At 48.6% G+C, this 22,183-nt stretch overlaps 2 protein-coding genes across 4 annotated transcripts in view; one reads left to right on the forward strand and one right to left on the reverse strand.

Annotated features, from left to right (window-relative positions):
• The window catches only part of GTPBP1 (GTP binding protein 1), a 28,439-nt gene extending 26,841 nt beyond the window's left edge, over window positions 1-1,598 (reverse strand). Inside the window, exon 1 of one of the 2 annotated variants that reach the window (XM_030815538.1) lies at window positions 1,177-1,598. In XM_030815538.1, the coding sequence (XP_030671398.1) occupies window positions 1,177-1,368 (192 nt within the window). In that variant the 5' untranslated portion in view covers window positions 1,369-1,598. The remainder of the gene's footprint in view (window positions 1-1,176) is intronic. The other variant, XM_012507776.2, reaches the window with a different exon arrangement.
• A 4,381-nt stretch (window positions 1,599-5,979) lies between these two features.
• On the forward strand, window positions 5,980-21,705 carry JOSD1 (Josephin domain containing 1). Of its 2 annotated transcripts, none has more exons than XM_030815540.1 (5): window positions 5,980-6,069; window positions 6,355-7,162; window positions 17,854-17,982; window positions 18,149-18,343; window positions 19,273-21,705. In XM_030815540.1, the coding sequence occupies exons 2-5, from the start codon at window positions 6,978-6,980 to the stop codon at window positions 19,370-19,372; spliced, it is 609 nt and encodes a 202-aa protein (XP_030671400.1). In that variant the 5' UTR covers window positions 5,980-6,069; window positions 6,355-6,977; the 3' UTR covers window positions 19,373-21,705. The 2 variants fall into 2 exon arrangements, with proteins under 2 accessions (XP_030671400.1, XP_030671399.1); XM_030815539.1 differs by having other exon boundaries at window positions 6,035-6,173; window positions 19,273-21,644.
• Window positions 21,706-22,183: the final 478 nt, after the last annotated feature.

Genomic DNA, 22,183 nt, shown 5'->3' on the forward strand with positions numbered 1-22,183 from the left:
TTTGCCGCCATAAACTATAAAAAGTCACAAACATTTTCAAAGCTGGATAAAATGTCTATCATAACTATCCTATAAATGTAAGTGGTGGTATTGGTGATCTATCTTTCACCCACTGCTATTTAATCTGCACAGGAAATTAGGAACTATCTCGTTCACTTCAAACATTTACTGAGTCTCTAGTATGCATCAGGCACTATTAGGTGTCTTCTTATATATTTCTAATTTTTACAACCCATCTGTACTTTAAGATGAGGTGGTTGGAGAACTGAAAGGTTAAGAAACTTTCCCAACGTCACAGAGCCTTTCGATGGTAGGGCAGGAAAGGGAGCCCAGCCCTGTCTGACTCCCAAGTTGGCATTCTTTCCCTAAGGAACGTTAAGCACCTTCAAAACACCAGTCACATCTTGTATTTACTTTTCTATTCTTCACAATGTCAAGCCGTTGGCGAGGCCTTAATTCCTGCCTACCTTCTCGACAGCTCAAAAAACACGGTTTTAAACGTCCTTCACTGCTCCACTCATACAAGATGAGCTTCCACTCACAGGATAGCGAGACTAAGGAGCCTGCCCATCTTTCCATTTTGTTTCGGGTGGGCTCGAAAAGTAGACATTCTCGGACATGCTCCTCCCCAGCTGAGCGACTACTTTCTGTTTCCTTTCCCGAGTCTGGGAAGAGACGCGGCTGCCACCCTGCCCTGGCCTCCGACTACCTGTCTTCGTGAGCGTCTCGGCCCCCTGCCCGGGCCCCCTCGCCCCTCTGCTGTCCCGCGCGGTCCAGGGAGAGGAGACTCTCGGTCTCCGAATCCCCTCAAGTGGGGACCCGAAGAACAGGGAGGGGCACTGAGCGGGGACAGGGAACGCGCGGAGCGCAGCTGGCATCGGGCGCCCCCGTTCCACGTGGCAGAGCCGAGGGGTTGCGATCTCGGCGGGAGATGGGAGGGCGGGAGGCTGGGTTGGCGACGCGGGGGAGCCAAGGTGGGTGCGGGGACCGTGGGGACGGCCCCTCGCGCCGCGAGCCCCCGCACGTCCCGGAGACTAGCAGGTGGGCGGGCTTAGCCCCTTCTTCCCATTCCGCGCTCCCCGCGGACAGGGCGGCCGCTGGCCCCGCCGTCGCCCCGGAGACTGCTCGGCCAGCCGCCCGCTCCCCTCTGCGCCCGCCGCCGCCGCCCGGGCCTACCTTGCTGGTGAGGTCCAGCTCTGGCTCGCCGTTGAGCGCCTCGCCGTCCTCGCTGCAGTCCGAGTCAAAGCCGCCGTGGAGTCGGGCGGCGGCCGCCGCGGCCCTGGCCGCCCCCGGGGAGCTAGGCTCGGGGGCGAACATAGAGGCCGGGACCGGCGAGTCCATCGCGGAGCGACTGCGCTCCGTCGCCATCTTTAATAACTTAGGCTAATTCGTAGCCGGCTTCCCTCCCTCCCAGGCTCATTTGACTAATCTATGCACAGAACCCCGCCCCGCTCCTTATCGGAATAATTTATGCAAAACTTCTCCAGCCGCGTACTGGGTGACACGTACCTCTAGCTAAGAAACAGTCGACCAGGCCTCTCAGCCACCAATCCCTGCAGAGCTTTCAAGTACCTAATGAATAATTAATAAGGCCCAAACCCCAACAACAAATGTCTGAGACGTCACGCGCCCTGCTCCCAGCTTGGAAGGGGGCAGTACCGAGTCCCCGCTACCCGCCTGAATCCTTCCCGCCAACGATAGCAGAGAAGAGTGTGACTGACACAGCAGCCATCCAATGAGGAGAGAAATACAAACAACGTTACTCGTCAACGCCCCTTCACTCTCCTTGTTTCCAGAGGCGGTGCTAAGCCTGCAAATCTTACTGCAAAACAGTAGGCGCTGTAAGCCTTCCGATGACGGACAGCGGCAGGACCCAATCGAGTCATAGAACATGTCCCGCGCCTGGACCTGCTCATGGAGATAGTAAACTGCAAAATGAGCCTCCCACTCGATTCAGTGACTGAGGCAGTTGCTGGAACGCCGATGTCCAACGTGCTGGCATGCTCCAGGCAACTTTAATAGTAGGATCAATGCTGTACGTTCCAAGAGTTGTAATACTATAGCAGCCAGAGTGAGGCAATAATTAAATGCTGACCTTAGGGAGAATTCTCCATTCACTGCCTTTGCGGAGACAATCACACGAACTAAAAACAGAGCCAAGCAGCTAAAATTAAAAGCCAAAAAACACCTCACCACTTTTGTGGTGAACTGCTAAACCGAGATCTAGGGTCTCATAAGGTAGTTTCCTATGGGTTATTTTTCCAGTGTCATCAGTTGTGAAAAGCCCCAACACAAAATGCCATCAACACAAGTTTTTGTGTCTTGAATTCCTGTTTCAAAGGCCGGAAAAGCCTAGGCCGTCATTGTTTGGCGAAATTAGGGATTAACCAACGTCTAATAATGTCGGCCTTGGCCACTCGTCCCAGGCATCAAGCAAACAAAGAGCAGGTTTGGACCTAAACCCTAAATCTTTAGTAAGCAAGTGGCAGGATTGAAAATGGCTTTCAGTTTTGGGGATCTACCTGAGAAGAAAGAGACAGTCTCTTCTTGTCCCTGTTTTCCACTACTATCAAGTCTTATTTGCACAAACACAGCTGGGAATCTTGGACAGGAAGTCATCTGATTCCAATGGTCTTGATACTGTTCTTATGTGCTTTTTAATTTCTTCCTTGCCAAATTGCTCACCTCCATCCTATATGGGCCGGGAGCAATGGCTCATACTTGTAATCCCAGCACTTTGGGAGGCTGAGACTGGTGGATCACCTGAGGTCAGTAGTTCGAGACCAGCCTGGCCAACATGGTGAAACGCTGTCTCTACCAAAAATTAGCTGGGCGTGGTGGTATGTGCCTGTACTCCCAGCTACAATGCAGGCTGAGGCAGGAGAATCCCCTGAACCCAGGGGGGGCGGAGGTTGCAGTGAGCCAAGATCACACCACTGCACTCAAGCTTGGGCAACAGAGCGAGACTCCCACTCACACACACACACACAAAATACTGGAGGCCTGAACTCACAACTGGCTTCTGAAGGAGGGGCACAGTTTTGTGGGACTGAGCCCTTAATCAGTGGGATCGGACAGTATCTCCAGGTAGACAGTGTGAGACCAACTGAATTGAACTAGAGGACATCCAGCTGGTGTCCCCTGCAGCATTGATGGGTTGCTGGTGGGGAGAAATCCACACATTTTGGTGACCGGAGGTGTTGTGTTGTATTGAGAGTAGAACATTTTAAAAAACAGACTTTGGCTTTTCCTTTATGGCCCAGATTGATAGCATCTCACCAACTGGCTCTTCTAAAGAGTTCAAGTAGGCCAGGTGCGGTGGCTCACGCCTGTAATCCCAGCAATTTGGGAGGCTAAGGCGGGCGGATCACCTGAGGTCGGGAGTTCGAGACCAGCCTGACCAACATGCAGAAACCCCCGTCTCTACTAAAAATACAAAATTAGCCGGGTGTGGTGGTGCATGCCTGTAATCTCAACTATTCAGCAGGCTGAGGCACGAGAATCGCTCGAACCCGGGAGGCGGAGGAGGTTACAGTGAGCCAAGATCGAGTCATTGCACTCCAGTCAGGGCAACAAGAGCGAAACTCCATCTCAAAAAAAAAAAAAAAAAAAAAAAAAAGGCCGGGCGCGGTGGCTCACGTCTGTAATCCCAGCACTTTGGGAGGCCGAGGCGGGCAGATCACGAGGTCAGGAGATCGAGACCATCCTGGCTAACACAGTGAAACCCTGTCTCTACTAAAAAAAAAAATACAAAAAATTAGCCGGGCGAGGTGGCGGGCGCCTGTAATCCCAGCTACTTGCGAGGTTGAGGCAGGAGAACGGGGTGAACCCTGGAGGGCGGACCCTGCAGTGAGCCGAGATCGCGCCATTGCACTCCAGCCTGGGCAACAGCGAGACTCTGTCACAAAAAAAAAAAAAAAAAAAAAAAGAGTTCAAGTCCGGAATGTGCTGACAGCTAATAGCGAACTAAAAAAATGCCCTTTGCACTATAGCCTTTACCCAGAAAAGAACTCTCAGAGCAGGTACTTTTGAATTGAACAGGGAACTCTATTATGACATTTTATAGAAGGAATTCCTTACCCTACCCATCTACCCGTCTTTCTGAAGAAAAGTTGGAGCCTAGGTTCAAATTCTGTATTCACTATGTACTGGGTTCACATATCATATGTATGTGACCTTAAGCAAGTTAACTTGTCAGAGCTTGTTTTCTCCTTTAAAGAAATAAAGTATCTAATAGGATAAAATCAGCTGTAAATGAACTAATATATGTAAAGCACTTAGAACACTGCTTGCTGCACAGCAAGCCCTCAAACTATTCATATGTAAATATAACCATAGCCGCGGGTAGCTTACAAATTACAATTTTTTTTTTTTTTTTTTTTTTGAGACGGAGTCTCTGTCGCCTAAGCTGGAGTGCAATAGCACGATCTCGGCTCACTGCAAGCTCCGCCTCCCAGGTTCACGCCATTATCCTGCCTCAGCCTCCCGAGTAGCTGGGACTACAGGCGACCGCGACCACGCCTGGCTAATTTTTTTTTGTATTTTTTAGTAGAGACGGGGTTTCACCGTGTAAGCCAGGATGGTCTCGATCTCCTGACCTCGTGATCCACTCGCCTCGGCCTCCAAAAGTGCTGGGATTACAGCCGTGAGCCACCATGCCCGGCCACAAAAATTTAAGATAATTCAAAAGTTGGCTGGACAGAGCCAGAGGGCTCCTCACTCTGAGGCAGGCACTCCAGCCTGTTAAATCATAACGTTGAGTGTTAATGGTGTTAAAACAGTCGCGTTTGCCAGGTGCAGTAGCCTTACACCTGTAATCCTAACACTTTGGGAGGCCAAGGCAGGTGGATCACCTGAGGTCGGGAGTTCGAGACCAGCCTGACCAATATGAAGAAATCCCGTCTCTACTAAACATACAAAATTAGCCGGGTGTGGTGGCGCATGCCTGTAATCCCAGCTACTCGGGAGGCTGAGGCAGCAGAATTGCTTGAACCCGGGAGGCGGAGGTTGCAGTGAGCGGAGATAACGCCATTGCACTCCAGTCTGGGCAACAAGAGTGAAACTCCGTCTCCAAAAAACAAAACAAAAAAACTAAATTTAAAGTGCAACAATGTCTTCTCGTTTTTCTAGTTTTACAGAAAACCCAAAAGGAGGGCAGCTAAGGTGGATAATGATGCCTACCACGCACCCTAAGAGTAGGTAAAGGGAAAAAAATTAAATCCACGTGGGACTGCGAGTATTCGCCTTTTCCCGAAGACGCACACAATGCGCTTAGGTATACCTCTCGCGCAGAGGTCTCTGCAGAGAGGAAGCCACCGTAAGAGCGGGGAGCCCCCAGGCAAGAAGGCAGTGGCTTGTGTGTAGTGAACCGAAATGCGACACCAAGGAACTGCAACAAGATTCTCCTTTCCACTTGAAATGTGACTCCCAGCGAGACACCTACCCTTGGCGCTCCCTGGACAGTGTGGCACGGTCAGGCCCACTAATCAAGGCAATTCGCGCCCGACTGAATCAGGTGCTTCAAAATCCCCCATGGTGAGCCGCGCGTTAACCACACATAAAACAGTCAACGCAGAAGGAGCTAGAACGCTCGGCCGAGAAGCCCAGCCCAGAGAGGGGAGGAGTGCGGAAAGCCGCGGACTGCAGCCGCTGGCCTGGCTGCCGCCCCGAAACAACGCCCACGCCCAGGAGAAGGGCAGGCTGGCATCCTGGCAGGACTCCCTCAGGCCGCCCCGCCCCGCCAGGGACCGCGCCGAGCCGAGCGGCTCGACCCCAACCCTGCCGGCCGCCGCCGAGGTCCGCAGCCCGCAGCCCCACACCCACGGCCTCTGCAACACCCCAAACGTTCAACTGCGGCCCTACACGCCCGGCATCCGCGGCTCCCAGGCCGATGCCGATGACGTCAGACCTACGTCAGGCGTGACGCCACGGCTGGGAGGAGCGAGGACGGCGCGGGAGGGCGTTTCCGGAGCACGCGCCGGGCGGGGGCCGCTGACGTCGGGCTCAGGTGCGCGCGCCCGCCCGCGCGGCCCAGTTGGCTGCCCGCACTCCAGGTGACGGCCGGCGGTGGTGAGGGGGCGGCCAGCGGCGAGCAGTTCCGGCGGCGCTGGGGTCTGCGGCCGGGGGCGCGGCGGGAGGGCGTCTGGGCCTGCGCTCACGTGACGGGCGGGGAGGTTTGTGTAGGGGCTGCGAGCCGGGTGGGCGCGGGCCCGGGAGCGCGAGGCTGACTGTCCGGCCCCACCCCTCGCGAGCCAGCCCGTCGCCGCGCGGAACATTCCCTCGGGCAGGGGCCGGCCCCGCCGCGCACTTCCCGCGCCCGCTCGCCACTGACCGGAGTTGTCTCCTCCTCCGCAGGGCCGCGGCCAGAGGGCGAGAGTCCGCGCCTTCCGAGGGAGCCGCGCCCTGCGGGCCCTACCGTACCCGAGGGGATGGAGGGCTGCCCCCGAGGCCCCCGCGCGGCTCGCGGTCCCACGCCTGCCGGTCCGCGCTAGCTACTCGACTCGTGCGCTTTATCCGTCACCCAGGCCTTGTCTCCCGAGTCATTGGCGTCGTGGTTCGAAAGAAATGGAAGAAAAGGAGCGATGTGACCGATTCTTTTCGGTCCTCCTGCTTTGAGGCCTGGCATTTGCAGAGGGAAACAGCAAGAAAATCGTGGAGATTTTGGAGGGGGGTGGGAGGGAGGGGTGGGGAAACGGAAACAAGGTCTTACATTTTATGTGTTTTTTTAAATTCTGCACTTTGACAGTGGTAGCAAAATAAAAGTAATCCAAAAGTTATTTTTCTATTGAGGAGAGAAGAGGTGGGTTTTTTTTTTCCTTTTGATTCCAATGTTTTCTCCCAGTGACAAAGCATAAATCATGGACACCAGAGAATAAGGTGGACCTCAGGAATCCGGAAAAGACTGAGAAGCTTACATTCTTCCTCTAGAGGGAAGAGTGGGGTGTTTATAGCCATCTCTGGAACCTGAAACAAAAAACATGAGTTGTGTGCCATGGAAAGGAGACAAGGCCAAATCTGAATCATTGGAGCTGCCCCAGGCAGCACCCCCACAAATCTACCATGAGAAACAGCGCAGGGAGCTTTGTGCCCTCCACGCCCTCAATAACGTCTTCCAGGACAGCAATGCCTTCACCCGGGATACGCTGCAAGAGATTTTCCAGAGGTAGGGGACCCTTCTTGGCATCTTGATACTGATATTTCTGGATTTCTGTGGGTGGGGCAGTGTCTCAGCTTCATAAACCTTCAAAGCTATAGGTATTAGCTAGATGCCGTTAGCAGGTATAAGGGACACAAGACAGGAAAAGATAATCACTGCTATTTATCGGGCACTTACTGTGGGCTAGGAAAGTACTCATAGCCTTAGCTGTGTTTTCTTGAGTGATCTGTTCAACAATCCCATGGAATACGTGTTAACACGTGATGTTATTTCCATTTTACTGATGAAGACACATTTAGTTCAGTACCTTGCCCAAGATAACAAGACTTGGAGCTGGGGTTGAATTCTTATATCTATGCTGTTGACCACTGTGCTATAATGCCTCTAAAGTTCTGCTGCCGAGGAGTTTACAGTCTAGAAGTGGGACCAGATACGTACACGTTCAGTCACCTGTCATTAAAGGTAGAATGTGGTGGGTACCACAAGCAAGATGTATACACAATGCTCAGCTTTTCTGTGAGGCCATGTTCTGGCAGTAGTGCTGTTCGTACATTGCTTTGTGTAGCTCTCCTACCAGTCATTTCACTGCCTATATTTTACTGATAAACAGGCAGAAAGGTCAGGTAATATGTCCAAATAGCTTCTAAATAGCAAAGCTATAATTTGAAGTTGACTGCAGATCTCTTCTTTCTCCTTTATTCTAGATGGCCTTTCTTACCCACTTAGAACAAATGCCACCCCACAGGTTAATAGAGGTTCAGCTTTTGGCCAAGCACGGTGTAATCCCAGCACTTTGGGAGGCCGAGGAGGGCCGATCACCTGAGTTCAGGAGTTTGAGACCAGCTGTCCAACATGGTGAAACCCCGTCTCTACTAAAAATACAAAAATTAGCCGGGTGTGGTGGTGCACGCCTGTAGTCCCAGCTAGTCAGGAGGCTGAGGCAGGAGAATCGCATAAACCTGGAAATTGGAGGTTGCAGTGAGCCAAGATTGCACCACTGCACTCCAGCCTGGGTGACAGGTCTCGGGAAAAAAAAGTTCAGCTTTTTTCTCTTTGCTTTGATTTTCTAGAATTACTTTATTAAAGGTTTTGAGAGTCAGTTCTGTGGTGTCTTAATGGACACAACAGCATGTCTGCAGTCCATAGCAACTCAGGTGGTGATCTTGCCTGATGACCCCAACTAGAAAGGGTTAGGCCCACGCAGTCCTCACTGCAGAGAAGCTCAAGCATTCTTCAAGCAGTGCGTATTGGCAATTCCAGAAGACCTTTTTCTTACTCTCTTAGCTTGGAAATGAAATTATTGCCACATAGGGACCAGAATTATAGCTGGAAGCAACCTATTTGGGGTGATTTGTAAAACACAGGTATGGACCATTTGCCCTGAAAGAGCCAAAGGCCTACTCTTAGAAGAATGTTAATCCCCAGATGCGGACAAAACTATAATGAGAGTAATTATTTTCCAATGCCAGTAGTAACCAGAGTAATGCCTTACCAGAGCAAATATATCATTTGCATCATGGCCATTATCTGGCAGCAAGTAGAATTGACTCTTCAGGACCTGGGGCACTGGGAGATCATCAGGTCATGTCACTGAAAGGAGAACCCAGTACATTGGATTGCTTCCTTTTGGCCAGCCATTAGTATTTCTCCTACTCCTAATCAGATATTTGCAAATTATTTCCTGATCTAAAACTAGGGAGAAGGAAAGGACTCAGGGTGAGTACCTAAATGTGCTTAGTACTTTGTGATAGCTACGAACAATCTTGCAACAACCTTATCAGTGATGAACTTAGGAAACTAGGATTCATTTTAGGCGATTTGCCCAGGTTCACCCACTAGTAAATAAATTCCAGAAACAAGATTCTGTGTATCCAGTCACACTGTGGTAGAAAAGTTTTCACTTCTGTACATTTGGGCCCTGATCTGACTATGGGAATAATGATGGGATCACTAACACACATGAACACTTGGTGCAAAGCACCGTTCTGAGTGCTTTCCTTGTGTCCACTCAGTCCTCACACTGATCTTCCAAGATGGATTCTGTTGCCCATTTTTCCAGATGAGGAAATCATGGCACAGAGAGTTCACAGCTATTGATGGCAGGATTTGGCCCCACGCCTTTTGACTCTAGAACCTGCCCCACTAACCGCTGTCCTGTTTCTCGAGTACTGGAAGGGCCTGTAGAGTGCCGTCAGTAGCTGTTCCTCTAGCTGCTGAGCTGGGCCAGCACTGACGTTCTGGACTATGCTCATCAAGCGTGTGTGGATGATAACAGGAGTTTCTCACCTTTGTTCTCCTGAATACAAGAATGCTAAATATTGCTTAATGCCCACATGGAACTAAGATCCTATTCCTTTTGAAGCTTTAGCGAATTGTACTGCTTTCCCCAATTCTAGCAGCATAATCTAAAGATCCAAAAAGTGCTGGCAAGCCAGCACATAAGGGCATGTATTCTGTCCCAACTCCAGAAGTGGAATTCTGCGTAGAGTATTTTATATTGACAGAATGTATGAGTAGGTGGGAACAAAAAATAAAGAAGTGTGAAAGGAATCTAGAGGAAAAAGCAAAGGGAGAAGAGGTGAGGGAGAGAAGACGGAATTTTTTAAACAAACATTGACTAGCTGCCTGCAGAGTGCCAGGCACTATGAGGCACCATAGAGAAAACAAGTCGAACAGGCCTCAGCCCCTGAGAAGCACATCTCAGCTGTGCTTTAACCAGGCCTTGAGATTAGATTTAAGTGAAGTTAGAACCCTGGCATTCAGAGCAATTAAAAAGTGAAAAGTGATCAATTTGGACCTTAGCAGATATAATTCTATGCTGTTTAAAAGTGTGGCTAGTGAATGGTAGAAATGGGAGTGAAATGTTGATAAGCACTATTCGTTGAGAGGAAGTTCATCCTAGCAGTTGAATTTTAGCCAGAAAAAAGAAGCAAAATACAAAAGCAGGGTGGAGTTTCAATAGAGTTGTGGATATGAGATGATTCATGCTTACAAATGAATAGGAACTCAGAGCTAAGCTAATGACTCAACATGGTGGCAACAAGGACAGGAAGAGAGGAGTCAGGTGTGTCAGAGGCTTGGTCCAGGATTTGAACATAGTGGTAACATCTGCAAAAAGAGGTCATTTGTTTAAAAAGCATCTGTTTTCAACCTGTGAAATTGAAGAAAAGATACACTGGGCAAGTGTCATCAGTGTATATGTATACAGATGTCGATATTAGATCTCATCATTTTATATAAAGAATGTGGACCAGGCACGGTGGCTCACGCATGTAATCCTAGCACGCGGAGGCAGAGGCGGGCAGATCACCTGAGGTTAGTTTGAGACCAGCCTGGCCAACATATAGCAAAACCATGTCTCTACTAAAAAATACAAAAATTAGCTGGGCGTGGTGGCGCACGCCTGTAGTCCCAGCTACTCAGGAAACTGAGGCAGGAGAATCGCTTGAACCCGGGAGGTGGAGGTTGCAGTGAGCCAAGATCGCACCACTGTACTGTAGCCTGGGCAACAGAGTGAGACTCCCATCTTTCAAAAAAAAAAAAAAAAAAAGCGTCTAAGGTTTGAAAAAAAGGATCATAGAAATCAAATTATATGATGGCAGCTTTGCTAGGTTGTTTTGAAAATGCTCAGGCCTGAAACATTTTCACTAGACTCATCCCAGTTTTTTAGTGATCAGATTCTTACATCTAGCTCTGCATTCCTCTCCCAAATAGGATTCCGCCCCCCCCCAACCCAAGACGGAGTCTTTCTCTGTCTGCCCAAGCTAGAGTGCAGTGGTGCTATCTGGGCTCACTGCAACCTCCGCCTCCCGGGTTCAAGGAATCCTCCTGCCTCAGCCTCCTCAGTAGCTGACAGTATAGACGCCCACCACCATATCCGGCTAATTTTAGTATTTTTGGTAGAGACGGGGTTTCACCATGTTGGCCAGACTGGTCTCGAACTCGTGACCTTGTGATCCACCCACCTTGGTCTCCCAAAGTGCTGGGATTACAGGCGTGAGCCACCGCGCCCAGCCTTGGATATTTAATATTAAAATTTAACCACGGCTGGGCTTGGTGGCTTATGCCTGTAATCCCAGCACTTTGGAAGGCCGAGTTGGGTGGATGGCTTCAGTCCAGCAGTTTGAGACCAGCCTGGGCAACATAGTGAGACCCTATCTCCACAAAAAATTTAAAAATTAGCTAGGAAGGGGGGCTCACGCCTGTAGTCCAGCTACTTGGGAGGCTGAGATGGGAGGATGGCTTGAGCCCAGGAGGTCGAGGCTGCAGTGAGCTATGTTCGTGCCACTGCATTCCAGCCTGGGCAAAAGAGTGAGACGTTATCTCAAAAAAAAAAAAAAAAAAAAAAATCTAGGTGAAAAGTAGCTTGGTGTCAAGGGAAAAAAATCTAATGAAAGTTGGAAGGGACGCCGGGCGCGGTGGCTCACGCCTGTAATCCCAGCACTTTGGGAGGCCGAGGCGGGCGGATCATGAGGTCAGGAGATCGAGACCATCCTGGCTAACACAGTGAAACCCTGTCTCTACCAAAAATACAAAAAATTAGCCGGGCGAGGTGGCGGGCGCCTGTAGTCCCAGCTACTCGGGAGGCTGAGGCAGGAGTATGGCGTGAACCCCCGGGGGTGCGGAGCCTGCAGTGAGCCAAGATCGCGCCACTGCACTCCAGCCTGGGCGACAGCGAGACTCTGTCTCAAAAGAAAAAAAAAAGAAAGTTGGAAGGGACAAAGAGATTGGGGATATTGGTGAACAACTAGCATTCTCTACCACAGAGGGTGACTATTCCAGCCTCCCCATTACATAGTCCCTGAGCAGGAGGAAGGGGCCACATTTAAAAGTGTGGTGATTTTAACTGAGAAAAATTGTTGTTAAGTATTAACCTCTAGAGACTTGAATTCTCTTGTCCAAGGGCTAGGCAAACACGTAGTAATAACAGCTAACACCTACAGATTATTAATGTGTGCCTAGCTCTTTGACCCATGCCTGATTTAGAAACATCAGGAAGTTCTGAGCCATATTTTCTAATGTCACATCTCTTCAGATCTGATAAGGAAAGAAAGAATTAGGGCGGGGAAAAGAATCTTGATGAAATGTCTCCCATCTCCTTTTTCATTAATATCCAAAATCATCACCATAGACACAGTGGAAACCACGAGAGAGGAACAGGGACTTATCTGAGGACACAGACAGTGGGAAGACCTGGGGCCCGTCTTTTCACCTTTTTTTTTTGAGACTGAGTGTCTCGCTCTTTGCCCAGGCTGGATTGCAGTGGTGCGATCTCGGCTCACTGCAAGCTCCGCCTCCCAGGTTCAGGCCATTCTCCTGCCTCAGCCTCCCAAGTAGCTGGGGCTACAGGCGCCCGCCATGATGCCCGGCTACTTTTTTGTATTTTTAGTAGAGATGGGGTTTCACCATGTTAGCCAGGATGGTCTCGATCTCCTGACCTCATGATCCGCCCACCTCGGCCTCCCAAAGTGCTGGGATTACAGGCCTGAGCCACTGTACCCGGCCCGTCTTTTCACTTTTACATCACTTCACATCTCATAGCTCTAACCTCTGGCTGTGATGACAGAAGTGAGAGGCTCACTTTGTAGCCCAGAATTTCTATGGAAATCATTAAGATAGTCCTGAACAGGAGTTTGCCAAGGAGTCTCAAGAATACTTTCCACTGGAATCATCAGGATCCCATGGAACTCAGTGGGACTGGTGTGTTGAAATATCCAGAGCACTGTTCAGTATTGTCTTAGGGTAGAGGCTGACCCTAGCCCTGCCACTCACCAGCTGTGCCTGACTATGCAAGTCACCATAACCTTTGCGCCTCAGCTTCCATGTTTACGGTATCTCAAGATGGCTGGAAGTGATAAAGCCCATAAAAGCAGCTAACACAGTGGCCACTTGATTACTGTTAAAGTACAAGCAAGTGCTGGTGTGGTGAATACACTGGGTGGGCACCACTTATTCAAATGAGCGTTCTTCTAGAATGAGATGGAAGCTACTCAACATTTCCTGTATTCAAATTGCCCAACATGTGTTTATTGAGTTGCCAGTGCGTAGCTGTGAGGGATATAGAGTAAAAAACTATCCAGGGATTTAGTGTTTGATTGAACATATATAAAATAACTGAATTCTGCAACAGTCCTGTAAAATAGTAATTATTTCCATTTTTACAGGCAAGGTAACAGGCATGGAGATTAAATCCCACAGTTAGTGTTGATGGTGCTTGGATATGAACTCACATATGTATGGTCCTCACTCTCCCTCCTTTTTCACAGAGGATCCAGGGAGGATCCTATGGAAGAGATAGGGTGTGAAGAAGCTGTAGGATTTGGATTGGAACAGGAAATAGGATAAAAGAATAGAGGCTGCTGGGCACAGTGGCTCAAGAGGGAGGCTGAGACAGGAGGATCAGTTGAGCCCAGGAGTTTGGGGCTACAGTGAGCCACAATCATACCACTGTAATGCAGCCTAGGTGACAGAGGAAGAAAAAATAGAAAAAAGACCATATGATCATGGTGCCTAAAGTGCACTAAGCCCAGTGAGAGGGATATAGCTGGCCAAGTGGGGCCAGGAAGTGTAGAACTGGCCAGCCAGGCAGTTGGTACCATTGTCAGTTCCTATATCTACAAGGGGAAGTAAATTGATGCCTTGGTGAATTTGGCAGGAACATAGAGGCTGAACTGGTGGAAGGAGCGCTTGGAAGCAAAGTGATCAATTTAGGAATCTGTTTCAAAAGTCAAGGTGTGAGGTGAGGAGCCTCTGGTTAGGAGAGAGAGGGAGTGGTAATAGGAAAGGATTTGAATCGAAGACAGAAGATGAAGGACAGGGAAGAAAGATCATTGGAACGCTAGTTCTGTAAGGTACACCTCAAAACAAATGTGTGTTCAAATTTGTTTGGGAACTGAAGCATGTTATATAACCCCCTTTCCTTGAGACTCAAGGTGAAGATTAGCATGTTAGGGACTCCAGGAATTCCGCAGGAAACCCATTTACCTACTTGGTTCATTCAGCTGTTACTGTATTGGATGCCTTCTGGGATCCTCTGTTAATGAACATGGAAATGGCATCTCCAGGAGCACCCTTGGGAAGCGCTGCTCTAAGGTTTGAGCCTGGTAGGGAGTTAGTGAATGAGGTGGAAGACTCAGCATTTTCCTTGTTGGAGCCTTCATTCATGTACTGGTCAGAGACTTCAGTGAAAGGAACAAGAAGCTATTAGAAACTTGGGAAAGGGAAAGGAACCAGTTATATCTGGGGTTAGGCCTTCTTTCATATGTGTTCTGTTCTTTTTTTTTTTTTTTTTGAGACAGAGTTTTGCTCTTGTTGCCCAGGCTGGAGAGCAGTGGCATGATCTCAGCTCACTGCAACCTCCGCCTCCCGGGTTCAAGCTATTCTCCTGCCTCAGCCTCCCAAGTAGCTGGGATTACAGGCGCCTGCCACCACACCTGGCTAATTTTTTTGTATTTTTAGTGGAGATGGGGTTTCACTATGTTGGCCAAGCTGGTCTCAAACTCCTGGCCTCAAGTGATCCTCCCACCTCGGCCTCCCAAAGTGCTGGGATTACAGGCATGAGCCACTGCACCTGGCAATGTGTTCTCATTTAATCCAAATGTGCGAGAACCCATGGAGAGCCTTTGTCTTTTTAAGCTATGTTTCAGCCCCAGTCTTCAGGGATGTAGCTGGCCTCTCCTCTGTTCAAGCCCCCATCCCCTGCCACTCTGATTCTTGGGTCCTTGCTGTAAGACAGCAAGCATAACTTTGGATTCAAATGAATCCACGGTGGAATCCTAGTTCTGTCAATTGTAAGTGCTCATGGGCAGGTCAGTTAAAACCACCAAACCTCAGTGTTATGGACCTATACAACAGAAATAATTCATATCCTCATAGGTTTATTGTGAAGATTAAATGAAATGCAAGTTAAAGTACCTTATCACAGTGCTTAGCACAGAGGTTTTTCAATAAGTGATACTTATTACAGGTAAGATAAAGTTTGGTTGCAGATTTCTTTGCTAGCCCTGGAGATGAGCATATAAGCCCTTTTAAGAGTCAGTTACTAATGTTTACAGGGAAAGAGAAGGATAACAAAAATAAACACTGAACATTTCAGCAAACATTCCTTGAGCACCTGTCTTGTGCCAGGCACTCTTTAGGCCCTAGCACTGTAGCGTTCACAGATAGTCAAGGCCCCTGCTGTCAGTCTAGTGTAGAAAAACAGACCAATGAGAAACACATCTGGTAGTGACAGGGCTGTAATTAAATCAAAAGGTTGATGTGAGGTAGTGACTGGGAGAAACTTATGGTTGGGTGGTCAAGAAAAGGCCTCTCCGGAGGTTGTAGTAAGCCGAGATCGCTCCATTGCACTCCAGCCTGGGCGACAGAGCCAGACTCTGTCTCAAAAAAAGAAAAAGAAAAGAAAAGGCCTCCCTATGGCAGTAACGTTTGACACCCAAACAATAAGGAACTACAGAAAGAACCCTTCTAGACAGCAGGAACAGTGAGTGAGTGCATGAGTGCACAGTGAGAAAAAGAGCTTTGTTTTTAGGGAACAGTAAGAAGGTCAGTGTAATAAAAGGTAAGAGATGAGATCTGCAGGACCTTGAGAGCCTTGCACGCCAAAGGAAGTGGTTTGAGTGTATTTAAGTGCTTTAGGTGCCATCGGAAGGTTTTAAGCAGTGGCAGGAGTATGTTTGTTGTTTTTAATTTTGGGGGTGTTTTTTTTTGTTGGTTTTTTTTTTTGTTTGTTTGTTTTTTGTTTTGTTTTGTTTTTTTGTTTGTTTGTTTGTTTGTTTGTTTGTTTTTGAGACAAGGTCTTACTCTATCACCCAGGCTGGATGCAGTCATGGCTCACCACAGCCTTGACTTCCCTGGCTCAGGTGATCTTCCCACCTCAGCCTCCCGAGTAGCTTGGACCACAGGCACATGCCACCATGCCCACCTAATTTTTATATTTTTTGCAGAGACAGTGTTTTGCCATGTTCCCCAAGCTGGTCTCTAACTCCCAGGCTCAAGCGACACTCCCACCTTGGCCTCCCAAAGTGCTGGGATTGCAGGTGTGAGCCACCACTCCTGGCCAGGAGCATGGGGTTTTGTTTTGTTTTGTTTGTTTGTTTTTTGAGACGGAGTCTTGCTTTGTCACCCAGGCTGGATGCGGTGGTGCATTCTCAGCTCACTGCAGCCTCTGCCTCCTATGTTCAAGCAGTTCGCTGCCTCAGCCTCCTGTGTAGTTGAGACTACAGGCATGCACCACCACGCCTGGCTAATTTTTGTATTTTTAGTAGAGACGGGGTTTCACCATGTTACCCAGGCTGGTCTTGAACCCCTGACCTCAAATGATCTGCCCACCTCAGCCTCCCAGAGTGCTGGAATTACAAGCATGAGCCACCGTGCCTGGCCAGGAATATGTTTTATATTTGAAAAATACCAGTATTGCTGGGTTCAGTGGCTCACGCCTATAATCCCAGCACTTTGGGAGGCCGAGGCAGGTGGATCACAAGGTTAGGAGTTCGAGACCAACCAGCCTCGCCAATATAGTGAAACCCTGTCTCAACTAAAAATACAAAAATTAGGTGGGCGTGGTGGCGGGCACCTGTAATCCCAGCTACTTGGGAGGCTAAGGCAGGAGAATCACTTGAACCCAGGAGATGGAGGTTACAGTGAGCTGAGATCGCGCCATTGCACTCCAGCCTGGGCGACAGAGCAAGACTCCGACTCAAAAAAAAAGAAAAAAACATTCCAGTATTTTTGCTGTGCACAGAAAAATTTTAAGAATACTTTACAAGATTTCTTAAGTTTTTTAGAGTTGACATCCTTGGCCTAACGTCTTGATCCTTTTCTGGAGATGGCATGTAGTAGCCTCTTGATCATGCACTTTATGTCCTGAGGAACTTGCCACACTTCCCTTTCTCTCCTTCACACGAAGTCCAAAGGTATGACCCTTGAACTCTTCCTTCAAAATGGCCTTTCCTCAGCTCCTGGCCTGACAAGTTTATGAAAGCAAAATAATAGAATTAGAAATGCCTTCAGCATGGACCTTGTCTTGAAATACAGACTGGCTAAAGAAACCTGGAAGTAAATGGCTTCAAGCTGGGTGGGCAAACCAGTGCTGCAGCTGAGTTTTGTTTGCCTGGCACAAATGTTTTTTCAGTTGTTTATTGGGTATTTTAAGAAAAATGTATTCAGGTACTACACACACACACACACACACACACACACACACACACACACACAGAATGCCTTTAGGTGGGTCATGCATTCCAGTAGGCCTCACTACTTTTTATTGCCTTATATCCAACCCCAGCTTATACATTTATGTCACCTGTCTAGGCTCCTGTATGCCTTTGAGTAATGATTAATGATTACCAAGTGTACAGGCCTTAACTGGAAAGCAAGAGTGACACCAGTTACTATCCATGCAGATGAAAAGATTGAATCCTATTTTCCAATATTAAAAAAAAAGGCTTGCATGAGGCAGGAAGATCAGTATCAGGAGGAAGAGCAGAAAGGCTGCAGGAGGCTGAGATTTCATAAGTGAGTCACCTTCATGGAACACTTACAAAATACTTAGGTTGAAGCTGGAGAAATTGCACTTGAATGTGGGGAAACTAACTTCCAGGGGCAGTGATATAAAGTGCTCTCCGCCCCTGGCAGTACGGGGTCGGCGGGGGTTAGCCAGCCAGCAAGTCTCAGCCCTCCTCTTTTCACATTGGTAGGTTGTCTCCAAACACCATGGTGACACCTCACAAGAAGAGCATGCTGGGAAATGGCAACTACGATGTGAATGTCATTATGGCAGCACTTCAGACCAAAGGCTATGAAGCTGTTTGGTGGGACAAGCGCAGGTAATCTGAATCAGGCTTGACTTGATGGAGAACAGCACGGTTGTGGTATAAGCTTTTAGTACTTGGGCTCACGGCATGAGTGGGGAGGTAGCCAGTTGTGGTATTACAGCCAGGGAACCTTGGGAAGTGGGCTGCCTCAGAGCCTACCACCATTTCTCCCCTGCAGGGATGTCAGTGTCATTGCCCTCACTAACGTCATGGGCTTCATCATGAATCTGCCCTCCAGCCTATGCTGGGGTCCACTGAAACTGCCCCTCAAAAGGCAGCACTGGATCTGTGTTCGAGAGGTGGGAGGGGCCTACTACAACCTCGACTCCAAACTCAAGATGCCCGAGTGGATTGGAGGCGAGAGCGAGCTCAGGTAATCGGCATCTTTTGTGACTAAGGTGCTAGGCTGCTTCGTTTCTTATGTTGGGGACACTGAGCTCATCTCTGGTTATTGGACAAAGGAAATGAAATTCCTGTGCCCTTGGATTCCCTCCCTGCCTTAGAATCATAGTGTCTCGGACCTGACATTAATCTTCGATGGCCCATCAGTACTTTTAAGTCCTTTTGGTAGGGAAGATGCACAGCCTGGGATACCAGCCTTCTAGTCTGGTGGGGCTGGCATTGTAACGTTCTCTCCGTTTAAGACAACTGAGACAGTGTAGTTGCCGGTTCATAGAAAGGAAGACAAACATTCAGGCCAGGGAGAATTGAATTTCCCCAGGACCAAAGAACATTTGTAAAAGTTCTTTAGAGGCGATTGCTCACGCCTGTAATCCCAGCACTTTGGGAGACCAAAGCAGGTGGATCACCTGAGGTCAGGAGTTCAAGACCAGCCTGGTCAACATGGTGAAACTCTGTCTCTACTAAAAATACAAAAATTAGCCAGGCGTGGTGGCGGGTGCCTTTAATCCCGGCTGGTCAGGAGGCTGAGGCAGGAGAATCGCTTGAACCTGGGAGGCAGAGGTTGCAGTGAGCAGAGATCATGCCATTGCACTCCAGCCCAGGCAACAAGAGCGAAACTCCGTCTCCAAACAACCAAAAAAAAGTCCTTTATATACTTAGGGTACTGTTATTCACAGATCCAACTACTGTTGGCAGTAACTACAAGGATGAGCAAAAATTCAGGTTGGAATTTTAACTAGACAGATTGGAGGGTAATCAAATGTGGAACCCTCCAAAACCAGATGACTACAGGGATGTGTTGTGGACCGCCAAGGGTATAGTGCGGTTTCAGGTGACTTTGTGGTCCTGAGACTGGAATTTGCAACTTGCCAGCATTTCATTTTCTCTCTTTTTCCATAGGAAGTTTCTAAAACATCATTTGCGAGGAAAGAACTGTGAACTCCTGCTGGTGGTACCAGAAGAGGTAGAGGCTCATCAGAGTTGGAGGACTGATGTGTAACAGTTCTGCCCAACCTCCCTCTCGCCTCAGCCCCTTCAGTCCTCTGTGATGTGCTGTGGCCTCTACAGTGGGTCTGCCCTTGCCACTTCCCCAAACATCTCATCAGGTTTTTCCCCTTCAGATCTGACAGTGCAATAGGACAGACGTGTGGACTGTCATAAGAACTACCCAGTATTTTGTTCCTGGGCAAGGAAGGTGGGAGTTCTGTGCACTCAAGGCCAGTGGTCACAAACCCTTGTTTTATTTTAAGAGACAGAGGAGAAAGTGGAGTGGGGAGGGAATCCTAGCTTATTTTCCCTTTTCTATGAGGACTTGACACAGGTTCTGCTGAGTTGTCGCTGCTGCTCCAGACTCACCTAGAGATGCTGCCTCCACTTTCCGTCCTGTCTGGGTCTGAAAACAGTGGGTCTGAATAGTGCACACAAACCCCACGTGACTGGTTTGAAGGACCCAGAGCATAAAGGTCTCTCAGGAAACCATGTCCAAAACCCTAGCAGCGGTACAGCATGCTGTCTACAACCCTTATCCCCAGGTTTAAGGGTGGTTTATGGCCATACGTGGAGGTTTTTTGTTGTTGTTGTTGTTGTTTTTTGAGACTGAGTTTCATTCTTGTTGCCCAGGCTGGAGTGCAATGGCACCATCTTGGCTCACTGCAACCTCTGCCTCCTGGTTCAAGCGGTTCTCCGGCCTCAGCTTCCCGAGTAGGTGGGATTACAGGCACCTGCCACCACGCCTGGCTAATTTTGTATTTTTAGTAGAGACAGGGTTTCTCCATGTTGGTCAGGCTGGTCTCAAACTCCCGACCTCAGGTGATCTGCCCATCTTGGCCTCCCAAAGTGCTGGGATTACAGGCGTGAGCCACCATGCCCGGCAGAGTTTTATAATGAAAAATTAACTAATATTCTAGTATGAAGTAAGATACCGAACAGGATGTGGCTAAAGCCAAACTGGGACAGCCATGGGGTGGCTTGGTTTCTTCACTCCAGTGTTGTCCCTACCATTTCGCAACATTGATTTAGGAGGCTCTGGGACAAAAGAGAAGCCAAAGAGCAGTTTTCCCAGTTCACTCACTCAGAAAAAAAAGTCTGCCTTTGACATCAAATTCCACTAATTTGGGGCAGAGTTGGGTGAGGAAAGTATTGTGAAGACAAGCTTCTTGGAGTAGGGGCAGCCACAATTCAGTAGACACTCTAGGCTCGTAGGCTGCCACTATAGTGCCAAGCTCAGGTTGGGTGGTTCTGTGCTGTATGGATGGAATAGGACCTGGGTTGGTCATCTTCATGTTGTTTCCTCTATATATCAATGGAAGTTCAACCCGCCCCTACCTCTTGAAATAGTTGTAGGCCACTTTTCTCTTGTAACTTTGGAAAACAAAAGAGGAGAAGTAAGTATCATACCACACGCGTGTCTCCAAAGTGGATGTGGTTGCCTCAAGGCAGGTGGGCAGGCAGGGGTGACCCACTGGCCCTCAGATCAATGGTCTTGGCAGGTCTGAGAGCTGCCCCACTGGCCAGACTTCTCTCCAGCAGCAAAGCCAGCCTGGGGCTTGCATGTTGATCCTGAGCAAGCTTAACGGGGTGAAGCTGAGGCTTTCTCCCCTCTGTGACTGGAGTGCATGTTGACACCAGCACTTTTTCTGCACATGTATCTTCAATCCAACAAGGCCGTTTTTTTTATGCTGAGTAACAGGCCACCAAGCGGCTACTGCATTGTATCTTCTCAGCAACCGGCCGCAGTCTCTTCTGCACCATTTTCTACACCAGACCTGCTTGGCACCACAGGGAGCTCTTTTCCCACCCTGCACAATGACATTCCAACCACCACCAGCCAGACGTTACAGCCAACCTTGCTGATTGTCACAAGCAGGACCTTGGGGCCACTGGCACTGTCAGTAAGCCATTTCTTGGGTAGAGGAGGAAACTCCTCTCCACAAATCTGCTTGGGCCTGTGCAAATGGCACTTGAAAGAGTCCCCATGCACTTGGAGTCCATGAGCCAATGGGATATGCAAAGACGCTTAAACATTTCAGGGCTGGTTTCTCTGTTCATATCCAATTCTGGTGCTTAGGAACAGGGACCCATGCTGATGCCCAAGGGCAAAAAGCCCCACTTCCTTTAAGGAAGTGAACAGGCCTGACCCTGATGCCCAATAACGGGCAACCCTAGGCTTTTTTTCTTGCTTTTATTCCTTTTTGTTGTTGGCCTTGTGCTGGGTTTGTTTACAAAAGATGTATTTTGTTTAACCAAATATTAAAAATTGAAAACTCCATATATGTCTGTCTGCCTGAATTCTATAATTGTGTAAAGAGAAATAAACTTTAGTATGATGCTGTTTTAAAAGGAATTCATTGCCAGCGTAAGTCATCTCTTAGAGACATACCATGCTTTGATTTAATCTTTCACCTGAGAAATCCAGACAAAATAGTCACTGAAATGGCATTTGGTTCAAAAGATGTCCCCAAGACATTTTTCAGTCTATTTTAATTTATAAAAACTAATCTTGACAATTTGAAGAATCCACCTAAGTACAAGTTTGTACCACACTGGTGACTAGTGTTTTTCCCTAGTTAACAAGTGAAAGATCATGTATCTGCCCTGCGGGCCTGGGCCCAGCCTCACCATCCCGAGCGCACGGCAGCAGTGTTCTGTAGTTGGAATGCCTAGATTTGAATCCAGGTCTAGCACTTAACTCTGGGGCCTTGAGCAATTACCTTTCTGTGGCTGTTTCCTCTTCTGTAAAATGGGAACAATACCACCTAGATTGTAGTATTGGTTGATCTGATAAACACACAAAAGGCTTACTCTGGCTGGG

Source organism: Nomascus leucogenys, chromosome 7b, assembly GCF_006542625.1.
Source record: "Nomascus leucogenys isolate Asia chromosome 7b, Asia_NLE_v1, whole genome shotgun sequence".
NCBI lineage: Eukaryota > Metazoa > Chordata > Mammalia > Primates > Hylobatidae > Nomascus > Nomascus leucogenys.